The 25,878-nt window shown below is 41.1% G+C and overlaps 1 protein-coding gene across 7 annotated transcripts in view; it reads right to left on the minus strand.

Moving 5' to 3' along the window:
- Positions 1 to 13,057, minus strand: part of TASP1 (taspase 1) — a 403,549-nt gene extending 390,492 nt beyond the window's left edge. For 6 of the 7 annotated variants that reach the window (XR_007717088.1, XM_050745318.1, XM_050745319.1 and 3 more), the window contains exons 1-2: positions 13,005 to 13,057; positions 3,338 to 3,556 (exon numbers count right to left, since the gene is read on the minus strand). Coding sequence is in view for 6 of the 7 variants with exons in the window: in XM_050745318.1 (XP_050601275.1) it covers positions 3,338 to 3,482 (145 nt within the window). In the remaining variant the exon portion in view is untranslated. Of the gene's footprint in view, positions 1 to 3,337; positions 3,557 to 12,668; positions 12,767 to 13,004 lie in introns of those variants that run through there. The other variant, XM_050745317.1, reaches the window with a different exon arrangement.
- Positions 13,058 to 25,878: the final 12,821 nt, after the last annotated feature.

Consider the following 25,878-nt stretch of genomic DNA (forward strand, 5'->3'; position numbering starts at 1 on the left):
TGTCATACAAGGAGTCAGGAAAGCAGAGATGCCCAAGCCACCAGAATCCACAATATACCCAAATCCTAAACCTGTTTTTCAAGAAAACTCTGAACATTCACAGAGCCTCCCTTCACTGTTCTATAAGAATAGGTGATCTCAAGTTGGCTGTCTTAGATCTCAGAGGTCCCAGTCTTTCAGCAGCATTTCCTAAAGCACGGGATACTATTCCAAAGAGATGACTTCAGTGTCATGGACAAGGGCATTTAATAGCCTTAACATGTAAATCCTTTTGAAATAATAAGAGAAAAGTCTCAGCAGAGCCCCCCTATATCTTTAAGTCCTGGTTAACACTTGCTAATTTCCCTGTTTAGCAATGGAAAGGTAGGCTCAGGATCCAAGCCACTGACAAATAGGATCTAGTTAAAATTTAATTACAGTGTTTTGACTGCACTGTGTTTAAAGTTATTTTCTCTTTATGGCAAGTAATACTGCTATTTCATTTAAGTAACCATAAACTTCATCTTTCAAATGTTAAGATAAAAAAGTGTTTAGTTGTTTGAGTATTAGATAAAACAGTATAGGCAGTGGGAAAAATCAAGAATCTACTACATGAATCACAAAAGTTTGGGCAAGTCTACTCTAGTGCTAAAAAAACTACTCTACACTGCATGAGGACATGAATTTTATACACACTTCTGCATAATCAATCACTCTGACTTTCTAATAATTTAGAAGTGAGGGTCACTTAATTCACACAACATCCTACCATAACTCAAGAGTTCCTACTCTTCTTGCTGGCCCCCAGCACCAACCTTTACCTGAGAGTATGAAATTAAATAATTCAAAGTTACAACTGTTGAACCAGCTGGGCACAGTGGCTCACGCCTGTAATCCCAACACTTTGGGAGGCCGAGGAGGGTGGATCACCTGAGGTCAGGAGTTTGAGACCAGCCCGGTCAACATGGTAAAACCCCATCTCTACTAAACATACAAAAATTAGCCGGGCATGGTGGCACGTGCCTGTAATCCCAGCTACTCAGGAGGCTGAGGCAGGAGAATTGTGAAGCTTGCAGTAAGCCAAGATCACAACACTGCAGCCTGGGCAACAAGAGCGAAACTTAGTCTCAAAAAAAAGAAAAAAAAAACAACTGTTGAACCATTACATCATTCCGAGCCTTGAGAAGAAGGTGGCTATGCAGCCTGAGTCACACAACACGCAGTTGCAACTTTTGCCTTTTTCCTGTAAATAATTAGGAAGATCAAACAACACCAGAGATAAGATCCTCTCAAATCACTCCCCCTTCTCACAAAGTAAAAAGTAATCTTCCTCAGGATGTAGCAATCTGTAACCAATCAAATTGCTGTAACTTATGCACTGGTCTCCTATGGAAAATGTTATTATCCTGCTACACTTTTTCTATCTCTACTTATATAAATGAAACTTTAACTTCTCCACCTTGGAACACTGACCCCGTTTGTTTGGAGTCAGTGTTTCCCAGGTGGACATGCTCAAGCTTTGTGCGGGAATAAGCTCTACATTGAATCACAGCTTCTGAATTCCATTATTTAAGGTTGGCAGGGCCATTATCATCTAGTCTTTGTCTAAGAGAGGAGGGACAGGGTCATGATAGTTATAGAAAGTAAGGCTTTCCAACTAATTGAAGCTTTATGTTATTGCCTGTTACAACGTTCAGACCTTTCTTTTACACTTTCCAAACCCTCACTCTGAATATGGTAACTCACTGTTATCATGGAAGATCATGGAAGATGCATGATCAACATAGTGTAGTGGAGAGAACACAGACTAGGAGTCTGAAGGCAGAAGCTCTAGTCCCAGGTCTACTTTTAACTGGGTTATTTCTGTAAATTTACCTCACCTCCTTATAAAAGCACCTGTGAGAAAATGGAATTAAACCTCATTTTTGTTTTTTTGGATTTTTTTAGATACTCTGGATTAGATTCACATAAGGCTTCTCAGGTTGCCCAGTCTAGATATGGCCAAAGGTTAATGGCCAGGCAGGACACCAGTCTCACAAGAAGAAACAGTTCTACTCCTCATTCCATATCAAAGCTAATCCTGCTGTCATCTTGCTTAACTACCCAGGGAAAGTTAAAAGGAAACCCAGACATTCCTTCTCTCTTCACGGAGGTCATGGAAAGTAGACTCTGAATGCAAGGAAATAAAAATGGCCAAAGGAAAAAGAGCCTGCTGAGGAAACCTGGGCAGAGCAGCACTGCTCTGTAACCCCAGACCTTTCAAAATGAGAGACCCAGGGGATGAACTTCACTCTGTCTGTCCTCATGGTCCTCTGAAGCAGAAAGATCACAGGCTGACATAGCATCAAAAGCACTAGACAGAGACATAAGGGCCTACTTAGGTGTTTCTTATGCTAGCTCTAGCACCAACCAGCAATGTGGCTGAAGTCACTTAAGTCACTTAATTTCTCTTGTCTTAAGGTTCCTCACTTAAAATATTAAGAAGGGGGGCCAGGTGCGGTGGCTCACGCCTGTAATCCCAGCACTTTGGGAGGCCGAGGCAGGTGGATGACCCGAGGTCAGGAGTTCAAGACCAGCCTGGCCAATATGGTGAAACCCCGTCTCTACTAAAAATACAAAAATTTAGCAGATGTGATGGCAGACGTCTGTAATCCCAGCTACTCAAGTGGCTGAGGCAGGTGAATTGCTTGAACCTGGGAGGTGGAGGTTGCAGTGAGCCAAGATCGCACCACTACACTCCAGCCTGGGCGACGAGAGTAAAACTCCATCTCAAAAAAAAAAAAAAGAAGGTGAACTAGCTCAAAAATTGTGTAATTATGCCCTAATATACCCACAGTCTAACACGGGAATCAATACAATTTTTTCAGCAATATTTTATTTTATTTTATTTTATTTTATTTTATTTTATTTTATTTTTTTGAGATGGAGTCTCGCTTTGTCGCCCAAGCTGGAGTGCAGTGGCACGATCTCGGCTCACTGCAATTTCTGCCTCCCGGGTTCAAGCAATTCTTCTGCCTCAGCCTCCGGCAGCAACATTATTTTTAAAAAACATAAACGAGAGTTTAAAAATTACTTTGTGTGGCTTTAATACTACCTAACCTAAATACATTTATTACATAGTTAAAGTAGATAACGGGGTAGGGAAGTGAAGACCAAGGAAGAGCTGCCATTCTAAGATCTTCTAAATGGGGAGTAAAAAAGGTCTTCACTATATCAAAGTCAAACAATCGCTTTCGTTCCAATTCCTCTCTAGCAGTTTTGCCTCCTCCAAGTGTGAAATGGGATTCTCAGTGTACTTCAAGGCAGAAAAAGAAAAATCGACATTATTGGCATCTTCCAAGCTATCCACAAAGCTTACCTGCATGAACCAGCACAAAGCCACCTCGTTTCTCTTTATAGGACTGCTTTGCTTCCAACTCTTTGGCTGTTATTTTACCAGCCGAAACCTGAGATGATCTGGAAGGCAGCCCTTCTCCAGAACTCATCCCCTTCTCCATGGTCATTCTCCAAGATTACCATCTTCTATTGAGAAAGGGGCATACTTCCATCCAAAAGTAACTGCAGGAGAGGAATTACCCTAGAAGAAAAGAGGCAAAGATGGTATACATTCTTTCCACCAATACACAAGTTACTTACACAAATTCACGCAAAGATAACATTCAAAAATCCTATTATTAAGTTATTTAATTGGGTAATACAAAAAAGGTATCAAAGTTATTTATTAAAATTATTTTTTCTTATTCCCACTGAAGTTGGATAAAATTACTTAATTGGGTAATATAAAAAGATTAGAATTTAAATCTCTCTGTCCACTGATAGTACCTGCTTGGGGCCGGGCGCAGTGGCTCACACCTGTAATCCCAGCACTTTGGGAGGCCAAGGCAGGTAGATCACCTGAGGTCAGGAGTTCAAGACCAGACTGATCAACATGGTGAAACCTCATCTCTACTAAAAATACAAAAAATTAGCTGGTGTGGTGGCACACGCCTGTAATCCCAGCTACACAGGAGGCTGAGGCAGGAGAATTGCTTGAACTTAGAAGGCAGAGATTGCAGTGAGCCGAGATCACACCACTGCACTCCAGCCTGGGAGACAGAGTAAGCTCCATCTCAAAAAAAAAAAAAAGAAAGAAAGAAAGAAAAGAAAAGAAACATAAAGAAGTTACTTAGCTGCCTATTCCAAAAAAAGAAAAAAAGCAGGTTACTCAGAACACAGTCTGCATCCCAGTGTTTATTACCAGCCCACAAGAGAGTATTATTTTATTCACGTTAGTTGCTTTATAAGCACATTTTCAACAACCAATATGTGTAGTTTTCACAATTCTTTTCTAGTTCCTCATGTTTTTTTTTAATAATTTTATCTGCTAAATCAAGCAAAAATTTGAGTTTTTATTGTTAAGTTTCAAATTTGTTTGAATGTTTGGTTTTTGGTGGTATTTGGGGAGTTTTTGTTTGTATTTTACGTTAAGTATTGGTCCACAATGGATTGAAAATTTTTGAAAGCTGGTCTTTTATAACAGAGATAGTCTGAGAAGCACTGCTATGTGGCATTTTTAAATTCCCTTAATTCTTGGCTTAAGAGTCTATTTAATTTTTATTACATAACATTTTATCTATAAGACAAATAGTTTAAAATCAATCATATATACACACCATTGCATTCAAATATTTACATAGATTCATAAATGCAGGAAAACATTTTTATTACAAAAGTGCTGATTTTTATTAAGTAACAGTAAATTTAAATGCCTGGTTTTGTTTTTGTTTTGTGGTGGTGGTTGCCTTCCTAACCATGTTTTTCTTCCAAAGACTTCACAAGAATCTGCCTCAGTTACTTTTATTTTCTTTTGGTTATTTCTCACAATATTTCTCTGAAATAGGCTATCATTTAGCCATGTATGAGTTGACAAAGTGAATTTAGGGGTTCATCTGTCAGCCTATAATGCCATCATGTCTATATCATGCCATCATATTTGGCCCAGCCATGAAATGAGCTTGGGACCATTAGTCTAGAAGCACACATACAGATTGAGTGAAAACTCAGGCTTTGGAAAATTAAGAGCTTCGGCTAAAATGAAAACACATCTAAGCAGTATGGATTATGAAACCTCACACTACTTTGACTCACTGTCATCTGAGGTATTTTTTCATAAATAAGAAATTATAATAGTTATATTTTGTAAGAAAATACTGGCCAGCCACGATGGCTCACGCCTGTAATCTAGCACTTTGGGAAGCCAAAGCAGGTGAATCACGAGGTCAGGAGTTCGAGATCAGCCTGGCCAAGATAATGAAACACCATCACTACTAATTAGCCAGGCATGGTGGCAGGCACCTGTAATCCCAGCTACTCAGGAAGCTGAGGCAGAGAATTCCTTGAACCCGGGAGGCAGAGGATGCCCTGAGCTGAGATCATGCCACTGCACTCCAGCCTGGGCAACAGAGCAAGACTTTGTCTCAAAAAAAAAAAAAAAAGTACAGATTTCCCTATTTTTTTGGCCGGGCGCAGTGGCTCACGCCTGTAATCCCAGCACTTTGGGAGGCCAAGGCAGGCAGATCACAAGGTCAGGAGTTCAAGACCAGCCTGGCCAAGATGGTGAAACCCCATCTCCACTAAAAATGCAAAAATTAGCTGGGCATGGTGGCGCATTCCTGTAATCCTAGCTAGTCAGGAGGCTAAGGCAGGAGAATCGCTTGAACCGGGACCCGGGAGGCGGAGGTTGCAGTGAGCGGAGATCGCACCACTGCACTTCAGCCTGGCTACAGATCAAGAATCTGTCTCAAAAAAAAAAAAAAAGAAAGAAAATACAAACACAATTATAACATCAACATTTTATATGGTTGGATGTAACAGGAATTTTAATATATATGAGAGATTTTAAAACATTGCTTCTCGACACTGTCTAAAAAGAAAATGTGGAAGGTGATTAATATTCCATTTCTTGAGCAATCTACCCTCCCTCAGACACTATCTGAAATATATTTATTTAGCAAACATATAAGCTCAACAAACCCCTCCAAAAATGCTGGCCCTAAAGTTCCACTGGACTGGGAAAGGAGCTCAACTAAATGAACTATCAATATATGACTCTATCCTCCAACTCCCAATGGTTATTGAAATATTTTTTATTCAGTTAGAAATGAAGCAACTTCTGCTCCAACATCAGTTTTTGTTTAACTCATAACTCATTAAAGGTCTGACATCTAATAAATAAAAGAGTGCGAACAAAAGACAAAAACAAAAAAAAGGGCAAATGGACAAATCTCAGTTTGCAGAAAAGTTACATAATAGCTTAACTGGACAAAAAAATGCTAAATCTCACTCAAAAAAAAGATGCAAAATAAAACTACACTTAAGTACCATTTTTTAACTTAGATTGGCAAATAATCAAAAATAACATATTTTGAGAGTACAGAAAAACAGGAGCTCTCATAAGTTGCTAGTGGCAGTATAAATTGGTATGACTCAACAATAGCAATTTGGTAAAATCAATCAAAATTAAGATACAGACCCAAAAATGTCTTGATGGAAGTGGTTAAAAATAAAAGCAGCCATTGGAAACAATGAGAAAACTTGATAAAAATATATGTAACAGTCTCAAGCACATTTGGTAAGTAAAAAAGGAATGGAAATAACTAATTTGTTAAGGTATGGTACAGAAGTATTTGCAGTACCATATGCAAAGTATAAATCTGGATGGATAAACAAAAAAGTCATACAATACTGATTACCAAAGGAGATTTGGATAACTAATAGCAAAAGATGGGATAGAAATTTCACTGTTCACCCCTTTGAACCTTTCAAATTTGAACCATCTGAATTACTTACAAAAAAGATTTTATTCATTTATTCATTTACGGGAACACTAGGTAATGAGCTAAGCCAAAGAACCAAAACAGGGCAAGTATGTTTCTCTGAATATTGAATTTCCGGGATGCATAAACTACAGGAAATCCAAATGCGAGGGAGGGAAATCACAGTATTTGATCTTTACAGTTAAGATGAGGGAGAAAAATACATCATGACTGTAGATTATCATCAAATATCTCTGTGACGTTTTCATCGTATCTGTAATCATTGTAACAAATCATTATGTGAAACTGCTTTAAGTGTACTTAAATCAATACATAGATCCACAAGAAAAATGTCTAATACTTCAGCTAACCTTTGAGGTAACACTCAACACAAAAGGTTTCCAACAAAAAGAGAAACATAGGCACATAATAGGTTTAGACCAAAAAAAAAAAAAAATTCTATAGATCATTTTAATAATGGCTTTATTTCTGAAATGTTTGAACACAGACATTTTGCAATTTCCTCCTAGTAATGATATTAAAATTCATCATGATTGTTTCTAAATAACACTGGCAACCTGTCTATCCTCTGCAACTGTTGCTCAAAAAGTTAAACAGAGTTATGCTATGACCCAAGAATTCCACTTCTAGGTATATACCCAAGAGAACTCAAAACATATGCTACACAAAAACTTATACATGGATATTCATAGCAATATTTTTCACAGCACCTAAAAACAACCTAAAGGTCCATCAACTGATGATGGATAAACAAAATGTGGCTTAGTCACACAATGGAACATTATTCAACCACAAAAAGGAATACAGTGCTGACACACACTATGTCATTAAAGAATATTGAAACAATGAAAAAAAACAGACACAAATGGCCACATATTGTATGATTCCATTTATATGAAATGTCCAGAATAAGCAAATCTAAAGAGACAGACGGTAGATTTGAGATTGCTTAGGGCTGGAGGGAAGGAGGGTACGGTGATGGAGAGGGATTGCTAATGGGAGCGCTTTCTTTTTGTGCTGATAAAAATGTTCTAGGACCAGGTGCAGTGGATCACGCCTGTAATCCTAGCACATCGGGAGGTCAAGGCGGGTGGATCACCTGAGGTCAGGAGTTTAAGACAAGCCTGGTCAACATGGCGAAATCCCATCTCTACTAAAAATACAAAAATTAGCCGGGCGCGGTGGCGGGTGCCTGTAATCCCAGCTACTTGGGAGGCTGAGGAAGGAGAATCACTTGAACCCAGGAGGCGGAGGTTGCAGCGAGCAGAGAACGCACCACTGCACTCCAGCCTGGGCAACAAGAGCGAAACTCCATCTCAAAAAAAAAAAAAGGTCTAAAGTTGAATTTGGTAATGGTTGCACAACTCTGTGAATACACTACATACCACTGAATTGTACACTTTGAATGGGCAAATTGATACATTGGGTAGACTTTAAATGGATAAACTGATCTTATTAATCTGTTTTAAAAAAAAAGTCTTTTTCCCATAAATTGTACCTTTCCCAAGTTACTTAACCCAGTGACCTTTTCTTAATATTCTGCTTGCAACCTTTGATTCTCTTGATCACCTGCTTTCCTTGGCAACACAGAAATCTACTATCCTAGTTCACAACCCACCTCTGACCCCAATCACAAATGTTTCCTTCAAGTTTTCCTTTTTTTTTTTTTTTGAGACGGAGTCTCGCTCTATCGCCTACGCTGGAGTGCAGCGGCACAACCTCAGCTCACTGCAACCTCTGCCTCCCAGGTTCGAGCAATTCTCCTGCCTCAGCCTCCTGAGTGGCCAGGAGTAAAGGCACGTGCCACCACGCCTGGCTAATTTCTGTATTTTTAGTAGAGATGGGAATCCCATGTTGGCCAAGCTGGTCTCGATCTCCTGACTTCAGGTGATCCACCCACCTCAGCCTCCCAGAGTGCTGAGATTACAGGCGTGAGCCACCACTCCCGGCTAACCTTCAGCAATTTCATCTACTGCCAACCTTTCAAAACTATCTTCTCAGCAAATCAGATGATGCCTAACTTTATCTTCTGTCTTAGCTACAGCCACAAGTTTTATGGATAGCTCAGTCTAGGTCCACCTCACTCTTGGCCTAACCAAAACACGCTCATCTTTTCCCAAAATCTAGTTATTTCCATATTACTCCTTTTTCTCAATAGCACTACCCACTTCTATCTCACCTTAAAGTCAGTTTGGGTTGCTCTCAACTTTCCAAATCCCACAGATCTCTCCCTAAAGCATTTAACTTCCTTTTGCTCAACTCTTGTTCAGCTCATAGGCATGTTAACTTTTCTTACCAAATCCAGGCTATCATAAAACAACCATCTAAAAAAGGCTGCCAAAAGAAAGCTCATAAAGGGTAACTCCAATCAAAACAAATACCAGGCCAAAAGACATGATCAGGCAATACATGAAAGAGGACATTTAAATTAGGTATCCAATATTAGAGAAACAATATTCAAAAACATACAAACCAAAATGAAATTTTCCTTACTAGCACTGTACTGGCACCATAAACTGATATAACCATTTTGAAAAAGAAAATTTGTAAGTATCAAGAACCTCTAAATGTATAATTTTGTGTATATATACTATCTTTCCAGAGATACTCTACGTAGAAACAAGTCTATACAGACACAAATCACCACAGATGCCTCTAAGGAGAACTAGCCGACTAAGGGGCAAGGATGAAAGGGAAACTTAATCTTCTCCTAATAGCCTCTTACATTTGAATTTTTTTTTTTTTACTTGGTACTATCTACCAAAAGAGACGATTTAAGGTGGCCGTTTCTGAGACCAAGATGAGTTTACATTAATTTGATTATCAAGGCCAGGAGAGAAATGCAGTCTATAACATTGTTCTTTCTGCAGGGACTTTCATGGCACTATTTTAAGATCTAAATCTTGTCTCATCTCTCTAAAAGATTGTTTTATTTTCCTACTATGTGATGACACATTTTTTTTTCTTTACACCACTTTGAAAACTACCACGTGCCCTGTTGCTGTGGTGTTAAAGTTTTTTGCTGTAGGTTTGCTTATTCTTTAAGAAGCAGTTGAAAAAGGAAATAAGTCATGGAATTCATCCATCTTACAGCAAAGGGCTTTGACAGAAATCCAGTTCTTAAGCTATTATAACTCATGAATAAATAACTGTGTTGTTGCCTTTTTTTTTTTTTTTTTGAGACAGAGTCTCACTCTGTCACCGAGGCTGAAGTGCAATGGCGTGATCTCAGCTCACTGCAATCTCTGCCACCCAGGTTCAAGCCATTCTTGTGTCTCAGCCTCCTGAGTAGTTGGAATTACAGGCGCACACCATTATGCCGGGCTAATTTTATTTTTTGTATTTTTAGTAGAGACAAAGTGCTGGGATTACAGGCGTGAGCCACCACGCCCAGCATTAAATGAACTTCCAGGACATACTTAAATTCACCTTTGAACCAGTAATTCCACTTCTGAGAAAACTTTCTACCAAAATAACTAAATAGACAAAAGATTTTATGCCTTTTATACTGTGTTTAACACAGGATAATTTAAAATAACAAAAATCTGGGAGCAACCTAAATGTCCAATACAGAAAAACCATTAAGAAAACAATAACCTACACTTTTATGATCAACTAATTTTCAACAAGGGTGTCAACACCATTCAATGGAGGAAAGGACAGTCCTTTCGTCAAATGATGCTGAAACTGGATATCTACATGCAACAGAATGAAACTGAACTCCTACCTCACATCGTATAGAAAAATTAACTCTAAATATCCTCCCTATTGCACTTGACAAGTCTTTGAAAAAAAAATTCTAAGTAGATCAAAGACCTAAATGTAAGAGCTAAAACTATAAAACTCTTAGAAGGAAACACAGGGGTAAATATTTATGACCTTGGGTCTGGCAATGGTTTCTTGGATATGACATCGAAGCACAAGCAAGCAAAGAAAAAAAATAGATAAATCAGACTGCACCAAAATTTTAAACCTTTTTTTTTTTTTTGGAGACGGAGTCTCACTCTGTTGCTCAGGCTAAAGCGCAGCAGCCTGATCTCAGCTCACTGCAACCTCCACCTCCCAGGTTCAAGCGATTCTCATGCCTCAGCCTCCTAAGTAGCTGGGATTAAAGGCGCCCGCCACCACGCCTGGCTAATTTTTAGTAGAGATGGGGGTTTCACCATGTTGGCCAGGCTGATCTCGAACTCCTGACCTCAAGTGATCCACCCGCCTTGGCCTCCCAAAGTGCCAGGATTACAGGTGCGAGCTGCCACACAAAAATTTTAAATTTTTGTTCCTCAAAGGACACCACAAGAAAGTAAAAGGACAACACATAAAATGGGAGAAAATGCAAGAAAATATTGCAAATCATGTATCTGGAAAGGGACTTACATTTAGAATATAGGAAGAACTCATACAACTTTAAAATAAGACAATTCAATTTAAAAATAGGCAAAGGAAGTAAACGGACATTTCTCCAAAGATATACAAAAGGTCAGTAAGCACATTAAAAGATGCTCAACATTATTAGCCATCAGTGAAATGCAAATCAAAACTACAATGAGCTACCATTTTATAAGCACTAAGACTGCTATAACCAAAAAGAAAGATAAGTGCTCCCAAGGATATGAAGAAATCAGAACCCTTATAACCTGCCGGTGGGAACGTAAAATGGTGCAACCAATTTGGAAAACATGTGGCACTTACTCAAAAAGTTAAACATAGAGTTACCATATGCCCACCAATTCCACTTCTAGGTATATACCCAAAACAACTGAAAACATACGTCCATACAAAAACTTGTACACAGATGTTTATAGCAGAATTATTCAAAACAGCCAAAACCTGTAAACAACCTAAATGTCCATCCACTGATGATGGCTGAGCAAAATGTGGTATATTCACACAATGGAACATTACCCATTCATAAAAAAGAATGAAATACTGATACACAGACATTGATGAACCTTGAAAACATACTAACCGAAAGACACCAGACAACTTAGGCCATATATTCTATGATTCCATTTACATGAAATGCCAGTATAGGAAAATCCACAGACACAGAAAGTAGATTAGTGGTTGCAAGGTCTGGGAGAGAAAGGGGAGAATCCAGTGGGGAGTGACTGTCATGAGTACAGGATTGCTTTGGGGGATGATGAAAATGTTCTGAAAGTGGATAGTGGTGATGGGTGTATAACTTTGTGAATATGAGAAAAACCACTGAAATGTACAATTTAAAAGAATAAATTATATGGTGTATGAATACCTTAATAAGACTTTCTCAAGAGGAAAAAAGACAATCTATCCGTGCAATGAATACAATGTATGTAACTGAGCCTCTTAGTTATAACCGCATTTTACATGCATACGTTATGATCACAAATAGGTTAATATGAATAAAATATTAGAAAAAGATCAAAGTGCTGGGTTGGCAGAACTATAGGTGATCTCTTTATAACTATTTCTGCATTTTCCAGATATTCCTTAATAAGCACTGCTTTTTTTAAGTGGTGGGAAAAAGTTTTATTTACAACAAACAAAAAGATAAATTATTAAACTCCCAAGAACGTAAGTACAAATTCCTTAGCTAATACAGAATAATAATAATTCGGCAATCTAATGGTCCCTAAAATACCTTTCCTTCCCCTCCCGGAAACATGATGCCCTCGATTTCCAGGACACCTCCAGCTCCTGCTTTTCCCCCTCTTCTCCAGCTGCTCCATCTTCTCGGTCCTTTCCTCCTCCTTCTCCTCCTCTTCCTCTCCCTCCTGAGTAGTAAATGCTAACGACCCGCAGGACTCTCATCAGGCCTCTATTACTAAGTAAGGGGCTGCCTTGGCCCCAACCCGCCACCCAGAACAAGGCGCACATTCTCGGCTCTCTGCGAACCTCGGACTCTTGAGACATCTCCAGACCGAGACTGCAAAGTGGGTGAAGGACTGCGAGAACTCCCCACGTACAGACAGTCCTTCCCCGATGGCCACGAGGACGTCAAGCCGGAGATGAGGCTGGGAAGGGGGACTACGGGGCCAAGAGCGACCAAGACTCGGGAACGAGGGACATCCTGGCCCCCTCCTCCAGCCCCGCCCCGGGCAAGGGGTGTCCTGCGCGCCGCCCCCTCTCGGACCCGAGAGGACGTCCCAGCGAGCGTTCGGGGCCCACACACAGAGCCAGCAGCACGGAGGCGGCAGCCGCGCGGACAGCGTGGGAAAGAGGGACACTCACCCGCTTCAGCCCCGAGCCTTCACTGCACCGGAAGTAGTCACCCGCCCGTTGCCAGGGTGAGGAAGCGGGGGTGACATCAAGTCTTCCCATTGGTCATTCATGGTACCACGTGGCCGGAAGCAGGCTTCCACAAGCTGCTCTGACTCCGCCCTCCACTTCGGAGCGGCTCACCTGGCCTCAGAGGTGCAGCGCGAACTCCACCTGGGGCTTCGGTCTGAGCTGCGCATGCGCTGTTGCCTATCTCTCCCCACCCCGCCGCTGAATAAGCCCGCAGGATATGATTGTATGTGAGTGGTTGGCAGACTAATGCTGTGATAAGAAATGAAATTAAACTGACCATCATTTATCTAGGTGTCGCTTAAGAGCTTACTTTCTTTCAATCCTTACAGCACTCTTATACGGTAGGGAAAACTAAGGTCCTGCCTGGATTGCTTGTAGGAGTTGGGGCACGACCCTTCCCCAGGACCCATGACTGATGGATTTTCCTTATACTTCAACCAAAACATCACGTCGAACTGAATGTAAAGAAAGAAATGAGAATCTACCTGGCTTCTTTAAGCCAGATGTAGAGGAATTTACACTAATGCAAAAGATAACACTTTCCTTACCACATTTTTTTGTTTTTGGAAAATTTATTCTTCATTAAAATGTGTTAATTATATTAACATATAATGGTTTCTTATTGTTATTTTAAATAACTTTTTAACATTTCAGGTTTTGTTTTTGTTTTGTTTTTTTGGATGGAGTTTCGCTTTGTCAACCAGGCTGGAGTGCAATGGCAAGATCTCAGCTCACTGCAACCTCCGCGCCCCCGCCCCCTCCCCGCTCAAGCGATTCTCCTGCCTCAGACTCCCTAGTAGCTGGGATTACAGGCGCCGGCTACCACACCCGACTAATTTTTTGTATTTTTAGTAGAGACGTGTTTTCACCATGTTGGCCATGCTGGTCTCGAACTCCTGACCTCAGGTGATCCGCCTGCCTTGGCCTCCCAAAGTTCTGGGATTACTGGCGTGAGCCACCGCACCCAGCCACATTTCACTTTTGTGTTCAATTTTTAATATAGCAAATATTAATAGATGTAACCCACAGAAACAAAAGCTTTGGAGTGTTCCCTACTATTTTGGGGAGTATAAAGGTATCCTGAGACCAAAAAGTTGGAGAACCACTGACACCATTATTATAAATATAGCCTATGTGGTTTTATTATGTAACTTAGGCTTTTTTTTCTTTCTCTTCTACCACTGACTTCTTAGGGCGGGGCAAGGGGAAGAAGTTTATTACATAGTAAGAATAACAGTTTTTATATAGCAATAGTAACTGAAACCGATTTTGTTACATAGAAGTAGGATGGATATTATAACAAAACATAACATAATAACATCATAAAAGTAAAACATGTGGCATTGGCTTTGGAACTAGGTGAAGCAGCAAGAGCGGGAAGGGAACCAAAGTATTAACAAGAGTCTAAAAGGACTTGAGGAAGCTGCCAATGAGGGCTTAAAGGGAGCTAAGGAAGATGTTATTAGAAGCTGGAGAAAATGGGGCCCTTGCTATTTCGTGCCAGAAAGTTTGGCACAGGCATAAGGGAGCAGATACAAACCATCTGCATTGTGCCCTTTCTGAATACTTCACCCGCGGAATCCATCAGCATAATAAAATAGTTGTTCTTTTGCACCTTTAAATTTGAAATGGATTTTTACACAGCAATATTAACTAGAACCAGCAGGAATAAAAGAAAAGATGTTAAAGTTTTAAAAAGACATAGACATGCTCCCTTCCATTTCTTAAGCAACCTTCTTACCTACTGTCCTGGAATTTAACTACATTATAATAATCATCTCCCAGTGCTGCTCTGTATACTTTTATCTTGGGTATCACACCCAGATGCCACACAGGCCATCCTCTGGTAGGTTAATACTGCTCAAGTAAAAGTAACAAATTTCTTTGGACCCTTTTTTATTATTATTGAGACAGAGTCTCACTCTGTTGCCCAGGCTGGAATGCAGTGGTACGATCTCAGCTCACTGCAACCTCCGCCTCCCCGGTTCAAGTGATTCTCCTGCCTCAGCCTCCCCAGTGGCTGGGATTATGGGTGCCTGTGACCACGCCCAGCTAATTTTTGTCTTTTTAGTAAAGACGAGGTTTCGTCTTGTTGGCCAGGCTGGTCTCGAGCTCCTGACCTTAGGTGATCCACCCATCTCAGCCTCCCAAAGTGCTGGGATTACAGGCATGAGCCACCCCGCCTGGCCCAGACCCAATTTTTAACATTTTTAACCTGCACTGGGTACGGTAACAATGAGATCCTTTGAAATATTAACAGTCAACAGTTGTAATATCTATCTGATTCACTCAACATGTTAAATATGAAAGGAAAGTCTATACTAGTAAATCTCCTTCAGAAAAAAATCTGATGGCCTCCCTCTTCCTGTTCACACCTCTCCCAAACCCGGAAGAGCAGCAAGCTGAGGAATTACTTCCTTTATCTCAAATAATCATGTCTGCTGCATCTTGATATTTGTACTCTAAGTAAGCCCCCCTCTCCTGGTTCCCTGGGGGTCTCTCTTTGTTTTGTATTCTTGGAAAACACTATTGCTTTAACACATGTGTCAGAAATGTAGCATAACAATAGTGATAGTTTTCAATTGTTGTTTGACAAGTTAACACCAATTCAGCTGCTTAAGACAATATAAATGTAGTATTTCCGTTTCTGTGGATCAGGTGTCCAGGTCTCTGCTCAGATCTCAGAAGGCTGAAATCAAGATGTCAGCCAGAGCTGCCATCTCATGGGATGCCCAGAGCGATTCCCCAAGTTCATTCAGGTGATTGGCAGAATTCAAATCCTTGCAGCTGTAGAGCTGGCCGCTTTCGTCTTCTTCAAGGTCAGGAGGAGCAGTCCTCTCTGACTTTTCCACCTTGAAAGGACTCAACTGATTAGGTCAGGTCCCCCAGGATAATCTCTCCTTTGATGAACACAGAGTCAATGATTAGTCGTCAAGTTTCAGGAGGGATGGCCATCATATTCTTAGCTTCCATCCACACTCCAGGGGAGAGGATCATTCAGTGTCTGTGCACCGGCGCAGAAATCTTGCAGGCCATCTTAGAATTTTGCCTACCACGTGGAAAAAAGAAAGTTTCAATTATAGATGGACTACAACAACCCTTCAAGCAGTCCTATGGTAGACAACAGTTGTTTCCCCTGCCCAGCATAAATTCCTTCTTATTCTCCTGACAGCACCCAACTTCACTTCCAGTGATTGCCCTTCACCACTTGCACCCAGTGTAAGTTGGACTGTCCATCAGGATGCTCCATGGGATGATCAACTGACCCATGCTAAGCTAAAGCTGCTTGTTGCCTAGAATTTGAAAACTGACAGCAATAATGCAAAGAGTAAACGCAGTTGTTCATTCAACCGAGGTTACAGGGTTCCCTATTACTGTTCCAGTGCTTGTATTTTTCCAAAACCTGCTTCCTTAGTTTTTCTTTCAGTTATCTTAGGTACTCCCTATCCTTCCAATAAATTCATTTTTTCTTCTTTAATTTATAAAATTTTGACCAAGGCAAATAATCCAGAGATTACTTGACTCCCATGTCAAGCCCTGATGACAACACATTGTCTTCGGAGCCCTGACAAAGACTGGTAAGATGAAACGTGGCCTACCTGCCATCTCTGGTTTCATCCTTGTTGTCTGTCAATTATCTGACCAGCTATGTTGTCATCCCCCATTCACAGGGCCATATAAATGTGCTTCCTGCACAACAAACTGACCAGTTTTTGATTTAACACCTTTCTCTGCAATCTCTTAGTTTTTTTATTGTAACATGTAAAGAGTGTCCCCCTATTCTCATAAGCTTGTTATAAACATTAAATACAATTTTCTGAACCAGAAGCAGCGTCAGCTTCTCAATCACTTTTTCCTAACCACCTTGTTTTAAATTGCAATCACACTCCCCTATCTGTTCTCCTTCCTGTTTTATCTCTATCAGTAGCACACAGCCCCAACTAATCCTCTAAAATTTTCCCCATTCATTTAGTGTATTAATCATCTCTCCTGTAAAGTCAGTTCCATAAAGATGGGGCTATCTTTATTTATTATTATTTTTTTGAGACAGTGTCTTGTTGTAGCACCCAGGCTGGAGTGTAGCGGTGCTACCATGGATCCCTGCAGCCTCAGACTCCTGGGATCAAGCTATCCTCCTGCCTAAGTCTCCCAAGTAGCTGGGACTACAGGTGTGAGCAACTGCACCCAGCTAGGACAGACATTTAAAAAGAAAAAAAATATTTTATTGATGTTAAACATAAATACAGGAAAGTACAGCTTGATGACTCTTCATATAGTAAACACAGTGTATAACCATTCCTCAGACCAAGTGAGAAAAATCATGACCTGGCCCCGGGGTAATGCTGACATCTAACATCACACATCCATTTTCTCTATATTTAAACATTATATGAATGGAATTTTACAGTATGAAAACTCTTTTATGTGCATTAATGTCATACTTTGAGATGAGTCCACGTTGGATGTTTATTCTCCTTGCCATGTGGTATTTCACTGTGATAATTTATCCATTATATTGTTTTTTCTTTCCAACTTTTATTTTAGGTTCAGGAGTACACGTACAGGTTTGTTACATGGGTAAATTGTGTGCTGCAGGAGTTTGGTGTGCAGATTATTTTGTCACCCAGGTAATAAGCATAGTACCTGATAGGTAGTTTTTTGATCCTCACCCTCCTCCCACTATGTACCTCCAAGTAGGTCCAGGTGTCTGTTGCTCCCTGCATTGTGTCCATGTGTTAGCTCCCACTTACAAATGAGAAAATGTGATATTTGGTTTTCTCTTCCTGCGTTAGTTTGCTTGGGATAATGGCCTCCAGCGTCATCCATGTTGCTGTAAAGGACATGCTCTCATTCTCTTTTATGGCTGCATAGTATTCCATAGTGTATATGTACCACGTTTTCTTTGTCCAGTCCATCGTTGATGGGCATCTAGGTTGACTGCATGTCTTTGCCGTTGTGAATAGTGCTGCGATGAACATATGCATGTGTGTCTTTATGGCAGAACAATTTATATTCCTTTAGGCATATACCAGTAATGGGATTGCTGGGTTAAAAGGTAGTTCTGTTTTAAGTTCTTTGAGAAATCTTCAGACTGCCTTCCACAGTGGCTGAACTAATTTACATTCCCACCAGCAGTGTATAAGGATTCCCTTTTCTCCACAACCTCGTCAGCATCAGTTGTCTTTTGACTTTTTAGTAATAGCCATTCTGACAGGTATGACATGATATCTCATTGTGGTTTTGATTTTCATTCCTCTAATGATTAATGATGTTGAGCATTTTTTCATAAGCTTGTTGGATACATTTGTCTTCTTTTGAGAAATGTCTGCTCATGTCCTTTACCCATTTTTTAATGGAGTTTTTTTGTTTTGGCTTGTTAATTTGTTTAATTTCCTTACAGATTCTGGATTACACCTATGTCAGATGCATAGTTTGCAAATATTTTCTCCCATTCTGTAGGTTGTAAATTTACCATGTTGATAGTTTCTTTTGCTGTGCAGAGGTTCTTTAGCTTAATTAAGTCCCACTTGTCTATTTTTGTTTTTGTTGCAATTGCTTTTGAATACTTCATCATAAAATCTTTGCCAAAGCCTGTGTCCAAAATCATATTTTCTAGGTTTTCCTCTAGGGTTTTTATAGTTTTGGGTTTTACATTAAAGTCTTTAATCCATCTTGAGTTGATTTTTGTATATGGTAAAAGGAAGGGGTCCTGTTACAATCTTCTGCATATGGCTAACCAGTTATCCCAGAACCATTTGTTGAATAGGGAGTCATTTCTTCATTGATTGTTTTCATCAGCTTTGTTGAATATCAGATAGTTGCAGGTGTGAGACATTATTTCTGGACTCTCTATTCTGTTTCATTGGTCTAGGTGTCCGTTTTGTATGAGTACCATGCTGTTTTGATTACTGTAGCCATGTAGTATAGTTTGAAGTCAGGTAGTGTCATGCCTTCAGCTTTGTTCTCTTTGCTTAGGATTGCTTTCACTATTTGGGTTCTTTTGGAGTCCCATATGAATTTTAGAATAGTTTTTTTCTAATTCCGTGAAAAATGTCATGGTAGTTTGATAGGAGTAGCATTAGCATTAAATCTATAAATTGCCTTGGGCAGTATGGCCATTTTAACAATATTGATCCTTCCTATCCATAAGCATGGAATGTTTTGTTTGTGTTGTCTGTGATTTCTTTCAGCTGTGTTTTGTAATTCTCACTGTAGAGATCTTTCACCTCCCTGGTTAAGTGTATTCCTAGGTATTTCATTCTTTGGTGGCTATTGTGAATGGGATTGCCTTCTGCATTTGGCTCTCAGCTTGGACATTATTGGTATGTAGAAATGCTACTAATTTTTGTATTTTGATTTTTATAGCCTTAAACTTTGCAAGGTGGGGCACCGTGGTTCATGCCTGTAATCCCAGCACGTTAGGAAGCCAAGACGGGTGGATCACTTGAGGTCAGGAGTTCAAGACCAGCCTGACCAACGTGGTGAAGCCCCGTCTCTACTAAAAAACATACAAAATTAGCTGGGCGTGGTGGCACATGCCTGTAATTCCAGCTACTTGGAAAGCTGAGGCAGGAGAATTGCTTGAACCAGGGAGGTGGAGGTTGCAGTGAGCCAAGATCGTGCCATTGCACTCCAGCCTGGACAACAAGAGCAAAACTCTCTCTAAAAAAAAAAAAAAGAAAAGAAAGAAAAACTTTGCTGAAGTGGTTTATCATATCATATCTAGAAGCTTTTGGGTCAAGACTATGTGGTTTTCTAGGTACAGAATCATATCATCCACAAAGAGAGATAATGCGACTTCCTCTCTTTCTATTTGGATGTCCTTTATTTCTTTCTGTTGCCTGGCTAGGACTTCTAGCATAATACTATGTTGAATAGGAGGGGTGAGAGTGGGCATCCTTGTCTTGTTCTCATTCTTAAGGGGAATGCTACTAGCTTTTATCCATTCAGTATGATGTTGGCTATGGGTTTGCTCTTATTGGGTTGGCTCTTATCATTATTATTATTATTATTATTATTATTTCGAGATGGAGTCTTGCCCTGTTGCCCAGGCTAGAGTGCAGTGTGATCTTGGCTCACTGCAACCCCCATCTCCTGGGTTCAAGCGATTCTCCTGCCTCAGCCTCCTGAGTAGCTGGGATTACAGGAGCACACCAACACACCCAGCTAATTTTTGTATCTTAGTAGAGATGGGGTTTCACCATTTTGGCCAGGTTGGTCTCGAACTCCTGACCTCAAATGATCCTCCTGCCTTGGCCTCCCAAAGTTCTGGGATACAAGTGTGAGCCACCGCACCTGGCTGAGACCACCTTTTGATGGGCAGAGTAGCACGTGTCTGTAGGGAAGGAAGGAATTGATGGTGGCATTCTTGGAGACAAATTGCCACACTCAGTAAGGGTTCAATGGCTGCATGTCCCCAACATCCCCTTTGGTTACTAAAGCAATAAAAAATTGAATTTATTAAAAGGATGGGAGTAGCCCACAAAATCAAAAAGAACACTCTCAAAAAAGATAGGAACTAGAGGAGTTCTAGCTAGCAAGTTCTAATGGACATGTTTTCGAGGTACAGCCACAGGATTAATCAACTTTATGTGTTTCTCGTACTTTTGTCTTCCTGCTCAAATTCCAAGCTAAAAAAAATTTTATTGCATAATTGAATCATGTCCGAGAGAGGACAAGATCCCTGAACTCATACTCCCTCTAAAACTGCATAAAATGGGAGAAGGAAATCAAGAAACTTTCCAAGATAAGAAACATGGATGCCAGGCTGCAGAACAACAGATGCTCATTGTCCAGGATGCTTTGGGTATAACTTTACCTAAAAGAAGAGGACCAGCAAGGGTTTCCCCAACTCCATATATATCCTTTAAAAAAAATCTGGGCCGGGCACGGTGGCTCACGCCTGTAATCCCAGCACTTTGGAAAGTCAAGGTGGGCGGATCACGAAGTCAGGAGATCGAGACCATCCTGGCTAACATGGTGAAACCCCGCCTCTATTAAAAATACAAAAAATTAGTTGGGCATGGTGGCACGCACCTGTAGTCCCAGCTACTTGGGAAACTGAGGCAGGAGAATCGCTTCAACCCGAGAGGTGGAGGTTGCAGTGAGCCAAGATCACACCACTGCATTCTAGCCTGGGTCAGAGTAAGACTCTGTCTCAAAAAAAAAAAAAAAAAAAAAAAAAAAAAACTGCCTATATACTATGTTATCTATGTCTGTGAATTCAGTAAAGTTTCATCAAACTTAAAAATATATTATTTGTTTGGAATTATTAATCATTGTTATTTTATATAGTTTAGAACTAACATTTCTCCATCCTGTATGATCTTGGTGAAGAAGAGTGTACCTGATAGTTCTTAGGGAAAAAATGTATTTAACTTCTATTTCAATGTTTCTGTTAAGTGTAAGGATAACATTGAAGGGATGTAATTTGTATTCTAAACTAACTTTTTTTTTTAATTGTATTTTATTTTTAGAGATGGGGGTCTCACTATATTGCCCAGGCTGGTCTCAAACTCCTGGGCTCCAGTGATACTCCCACCTTGGCCTCCCAAAGTGCTGAAATTACAGGCATAAGCCACCACACACGGCCCTAAACTAACTTTTGAAAAACATTTTATTATTAATTTTTTTTTTTGAGACAGAGTCTTGCTCTGTCTCCCAGATTGGAGTGCAGTAGCGTGATCTCAGCTTACTGCAACCTTCGTCTCCCAGATTCGAGCAATTCTGCCTCAGCCACGTGAGTAGCTGGGATTACAGGCATGTGCCACCATACCTGGCTAATTTTCACATTTTTAGTAGAAATGAGGTTTTGCTATGTTGGCCAGTCTGATCTCGAACTCCTGACCTCAGGTGATCCACCCGAGATCACCTCAGGTAATCACCTCAGGTGATCTCAGCCTCCCAAAGTGCTGGGATTACAGGCATGAGCCACCGCACCCGGCCCATTATGGAAACATTTTTTAAATTTGTTAAAATAAGACAACAATGGGGCGGGTGCAGTGGCTCATGCCTATAGTCCCAGCACTTTGGGAGACTGATGTGGGTGGATCACCTGAGGTCAGGAGTTTGAGACCAGCCTGGCCAACCTGGTGAAATCCCGTCTCTGCTAAAAATACAAAAATTAGCTGGGCCTGGTGGCGGGCACCTGTAATCCCAGCTGCCTGGGAGGCTGAGGCAAGAGAATCACTCGAACCCGGGAGGCGGAGGGTGCAGTGACCCGAGATCATGCCATTGCACTCCAGCCTGGACATCAAGAGCGAAACTCCGTCTCAAAAAACTAAATAAATAAATAAGACAACAATGAAGTTTACAGCATTGGTTCACTCTTCCTTCCTTTTGAATGAAATCCCATGTTCCAGTCACCAATTAGTCTGTAGTTTATCTGAGTTTATTCTGGCTGCTCACACTTTGTTAGCAGATGCTTCTGGTGCCCAGATTGCAGCTACTTGGCTACCTCTAGTCTCAGCTCTGGCAGGCAGCACCAGCCTGCACCGTCAGCTTTCCTGGCCTTCTGCTTTCTGTCCCAGAGCCAGCTCCAATGCCCAAGCATAACCTTAGGGCACATGGAAGTGAGTGCCCACCAAGGGAGGTGTTCATCCTCAACCAAAGAGGGGATTTTAATGCTCCAGCCTTAAACCCTTCAGGCCAATTCTGAGAGGCAAACTGTAAACTTCTCAGAGTTCTTGGGATACTGAGTCTTGCAGCAAAGGATCAAGTGTCCTGACATTGGCTTTTCCTTCCTTTCTGCCTTACTCTTCATAGCCTCTCACTTTGCTGTCTGCAGTCACCTCCCAAAAAACTCCCTGCACCTACATTCCTGTCTAGGGGTGTGTATTCACGGGAACCCAAATTTAGACAGGCATCCTTTATCCAGGCATATCTTTTGGTTACTGGCAACGTCTAATATTGATTATTTTGCAGACATAACTCAAGATGTCTTTTCAAGATGTTGGCCGATGTAATTAACTGCTGTAGAGAACAGTATTATGTAGGAGCAGCATTATTTTGTTTTTTTTTTTTTTTTTTTTTTTTGGAGACGGAGTCTCGCTTTGTTGCCCAGGCTGGAGTGCAGTGGCACAATCTCGGCTCACTGCAACCTCCGCCTCTTGGGTTCTAGTGATCCTCCTGCCTCAGCCTCCCAAGTAGCTGGGACTATAGGCGTGTACCACCATGCCTGGATACTTTTTGTATTTTTAGTTGAGATGGGGTTTCGCCATGTTGGCCAAACTGGTCTCAAACTCCTGGCCTCGGGTGATCCGCCCTCCTTGGCCTCCCAATATTTTGCTTTTCTGCAGAAATTGGGTAGCACTCTCTTCAATATTCTTGCTTAGTTAAAAGAGAGGGAAGGAGGGAAGCAGAGAGGGAGGAAGGAAAGAAGAAAGGAAGGAGGAGAGGGAAATGAATAAGCTCTTCCTTCTGACAGTTTTTGCTACAGAATTTAAGTGTGCTTTTGGAGCTGAATATAAAAAAATTCACCCACCCAATCTGAATTCCAAGCTTTACCTCTAAATCTTGTACTAGAGCCGTCTAACCCGTGGGTACTGTTAGGATGTGTTAGCAAGTGAATTGGCTGTCAGCACTTTGAGACCCGGGAACACACCCAGGCCCCCAGGGAAGCTGGACCCAGAGGTCAGAGGACAGCACTATTGTAGCCCAGTGTCTCTAATGGGAAACAGATGCACCCAGCTGTCGCCTGCCATCAGCCTGCTCACTGAATGTTTTCAGTCCTGGCTCCTTCTGGACCAATCCAGCTGTATAAACACATTTTATCCGCAAGCCTGGTTGTGGGGGCAGCCAACAGATCTGTCTTCTTTTCTATTAGGAGAGCCTGCCAATGTTTAACTCATTAGAATAACAATTAAACAAAGGTAGGATTTTTTTTTCCCCTTTTTCTTTGTAAAGCTTCTATTTTCTTTTTGCTAACAGGGGTGGTATTAGCTGATGGTTATCCCGGGGTGATATTAGCTGATAGTTCATCTATTGAGAGTTAGGAGCAAAGGAAATCTGTTTGAAATGAGAATCTTTTTTTTATTTTTTGATGGAGTCTCACTCTGTTGCCCAGGCTGGAGTGCAGTGGTGCCATCTCAGCTCACTGCAACCTCTGCCTCTCGGGTTCAAGCAGTCATCTTGCCTTAGCCTCCACAGTAGCTGGGTTTACAGATGCGTGCCACCATGCCTAGCTGATTTTTGTATTTTTGGTAGAAATAGGATTTCGCCATGTTGGCCAGGCTGATCTTGAATTCCTGACCTCAAGTGATCTGTCTGCCCCGGCCTCCAAAAGAGCTAGGATTACAGGTGTGAGCCACCACTCCTGGCCTGGTATGAGATTGCTTTAAAGAGAGATGCAGATAGTAGTATGGGAGATCAGGATGCCTGAGTTGTAGAAGTAATCACATGTCCTTAGGAGTATCACTTAGCCTCTTTGGCCTTCATTTTCCTTTTTCAGTAAAATGAAGGCATTAGACTTAGCTGATCACTAAAGAACTTTCTCATTATTAACATTTTAAATAATTTGTCATTTTATGGCTTCCATACATTCTTTCATTTAACAAATATTTTCTGAGCATCTGTTATGTACACAACAGTCTTACTGGCACTTGTAAAATGTTAAAAATAGAAGATTCCTTACAGAGCCTAGGCTGTAAGGCATCTGTTTCCTTGTCTCTCTCCAGCAACTCTTCCCTTTTGTTCCCAATAACAAGGGTCACTTGGACCATGGTAACTTATCTGCATCTCCATTTTATGTGGATTTGTTGGATCTACCACTAACAGTGACATTGCAGCCCAGCCCAGGTATGAGCATGTGATCCAGGCCTAGCTAATCACATACCACGCCCTGGGTCATGTAAGTCTGGACTCATGACTTATGCCAGTCCAATCCAAGTTCTTCCCTGAAATTTTCAACAACAATTTTTGGAGAGAAGATGCTCTTTTACATGTAGGGTTACCAAATAGGAGAGAGTGGCCGTTCCCTTTTTCTTTTGCATGGAGAAAGTTCGTCTAAAGTTGAAAACAACTGAGGCCAACACATGAAGAGAAGCAGAGCCAGAGATGGGGAGAAATTTCAAGTGGCCTTGTTTGAAGCCCCTTCGCTCCCAGCTGTGTTCACTAATCTCTCATTCCCTCTTCCTCTCTTTCTCTCTCTCTCTCTCTCTCTCTCTCTCTCTCTCAGACAGTTTTGATCTCAAACTTTTGGCCTCAAGCGATCCTCTCATCGCGGTCTCTCAAAGTGCTGAGATTACAGGCGTCAGCCACTGTGCCTACAACACCGGGCCACTCTCAGATAGTTTGAGATGGCTTTCTGTCAGTTTCAACCAAAAGACTCCTGACAAATACATCGTCAAACCTTTTTTTGTGTGTGTGTAAGGAAACTGATTCTCACAGTGTTTGGAATTTTTTCAAGCTTCCATCGTGGGTGAGTAGCAGAGGTGGCACACAATCATTGATCTCCTGACTTCCAAACCAGTTCTTTTATTTTCATGTTTCTTCCACCTTTATATGATGAACATTTCAAACATGCTGAAAATTTGAAAATAAAGAAAGGCAGGCCGAGTGTGGTGGCTCACACCTGTAATCCCAGCACTTTCGGAGGCCGAGGTGGGTGGATCCCCTGAGGTCAGGAGTTTGAAACCAGCCTGGCCAACATGGCAAAACCCAGTCTCTATGAAAAATACAAAATTAGCCAGGCGTGGTGGTGGGGCCTATAATCCCAGCTACTTGGGAGGTTGAGGCAGGAGGATCACTTGAACCTGGGAGGCATAGGTTAAAGTAAACCAAGATTACGCCACTGTACTCCAACCTAGGTGACAGA

The sequence above is a fragment of the Macaca thibetana genome, chromosome 10 (genome assembly GCF_024542745.1).
Source record: "Macaca thibetana thibetana isolate TM-01 chromosome 10, ASM2454274v1, whole genome shotgun sequence".
Taxonomy (NCBI): domain Eukaryota; kingdom Metazoa; phylum Chordata; class Mammalia; order Primates; family Cercopithecidae; genus Macaca; species Macaca thibetana.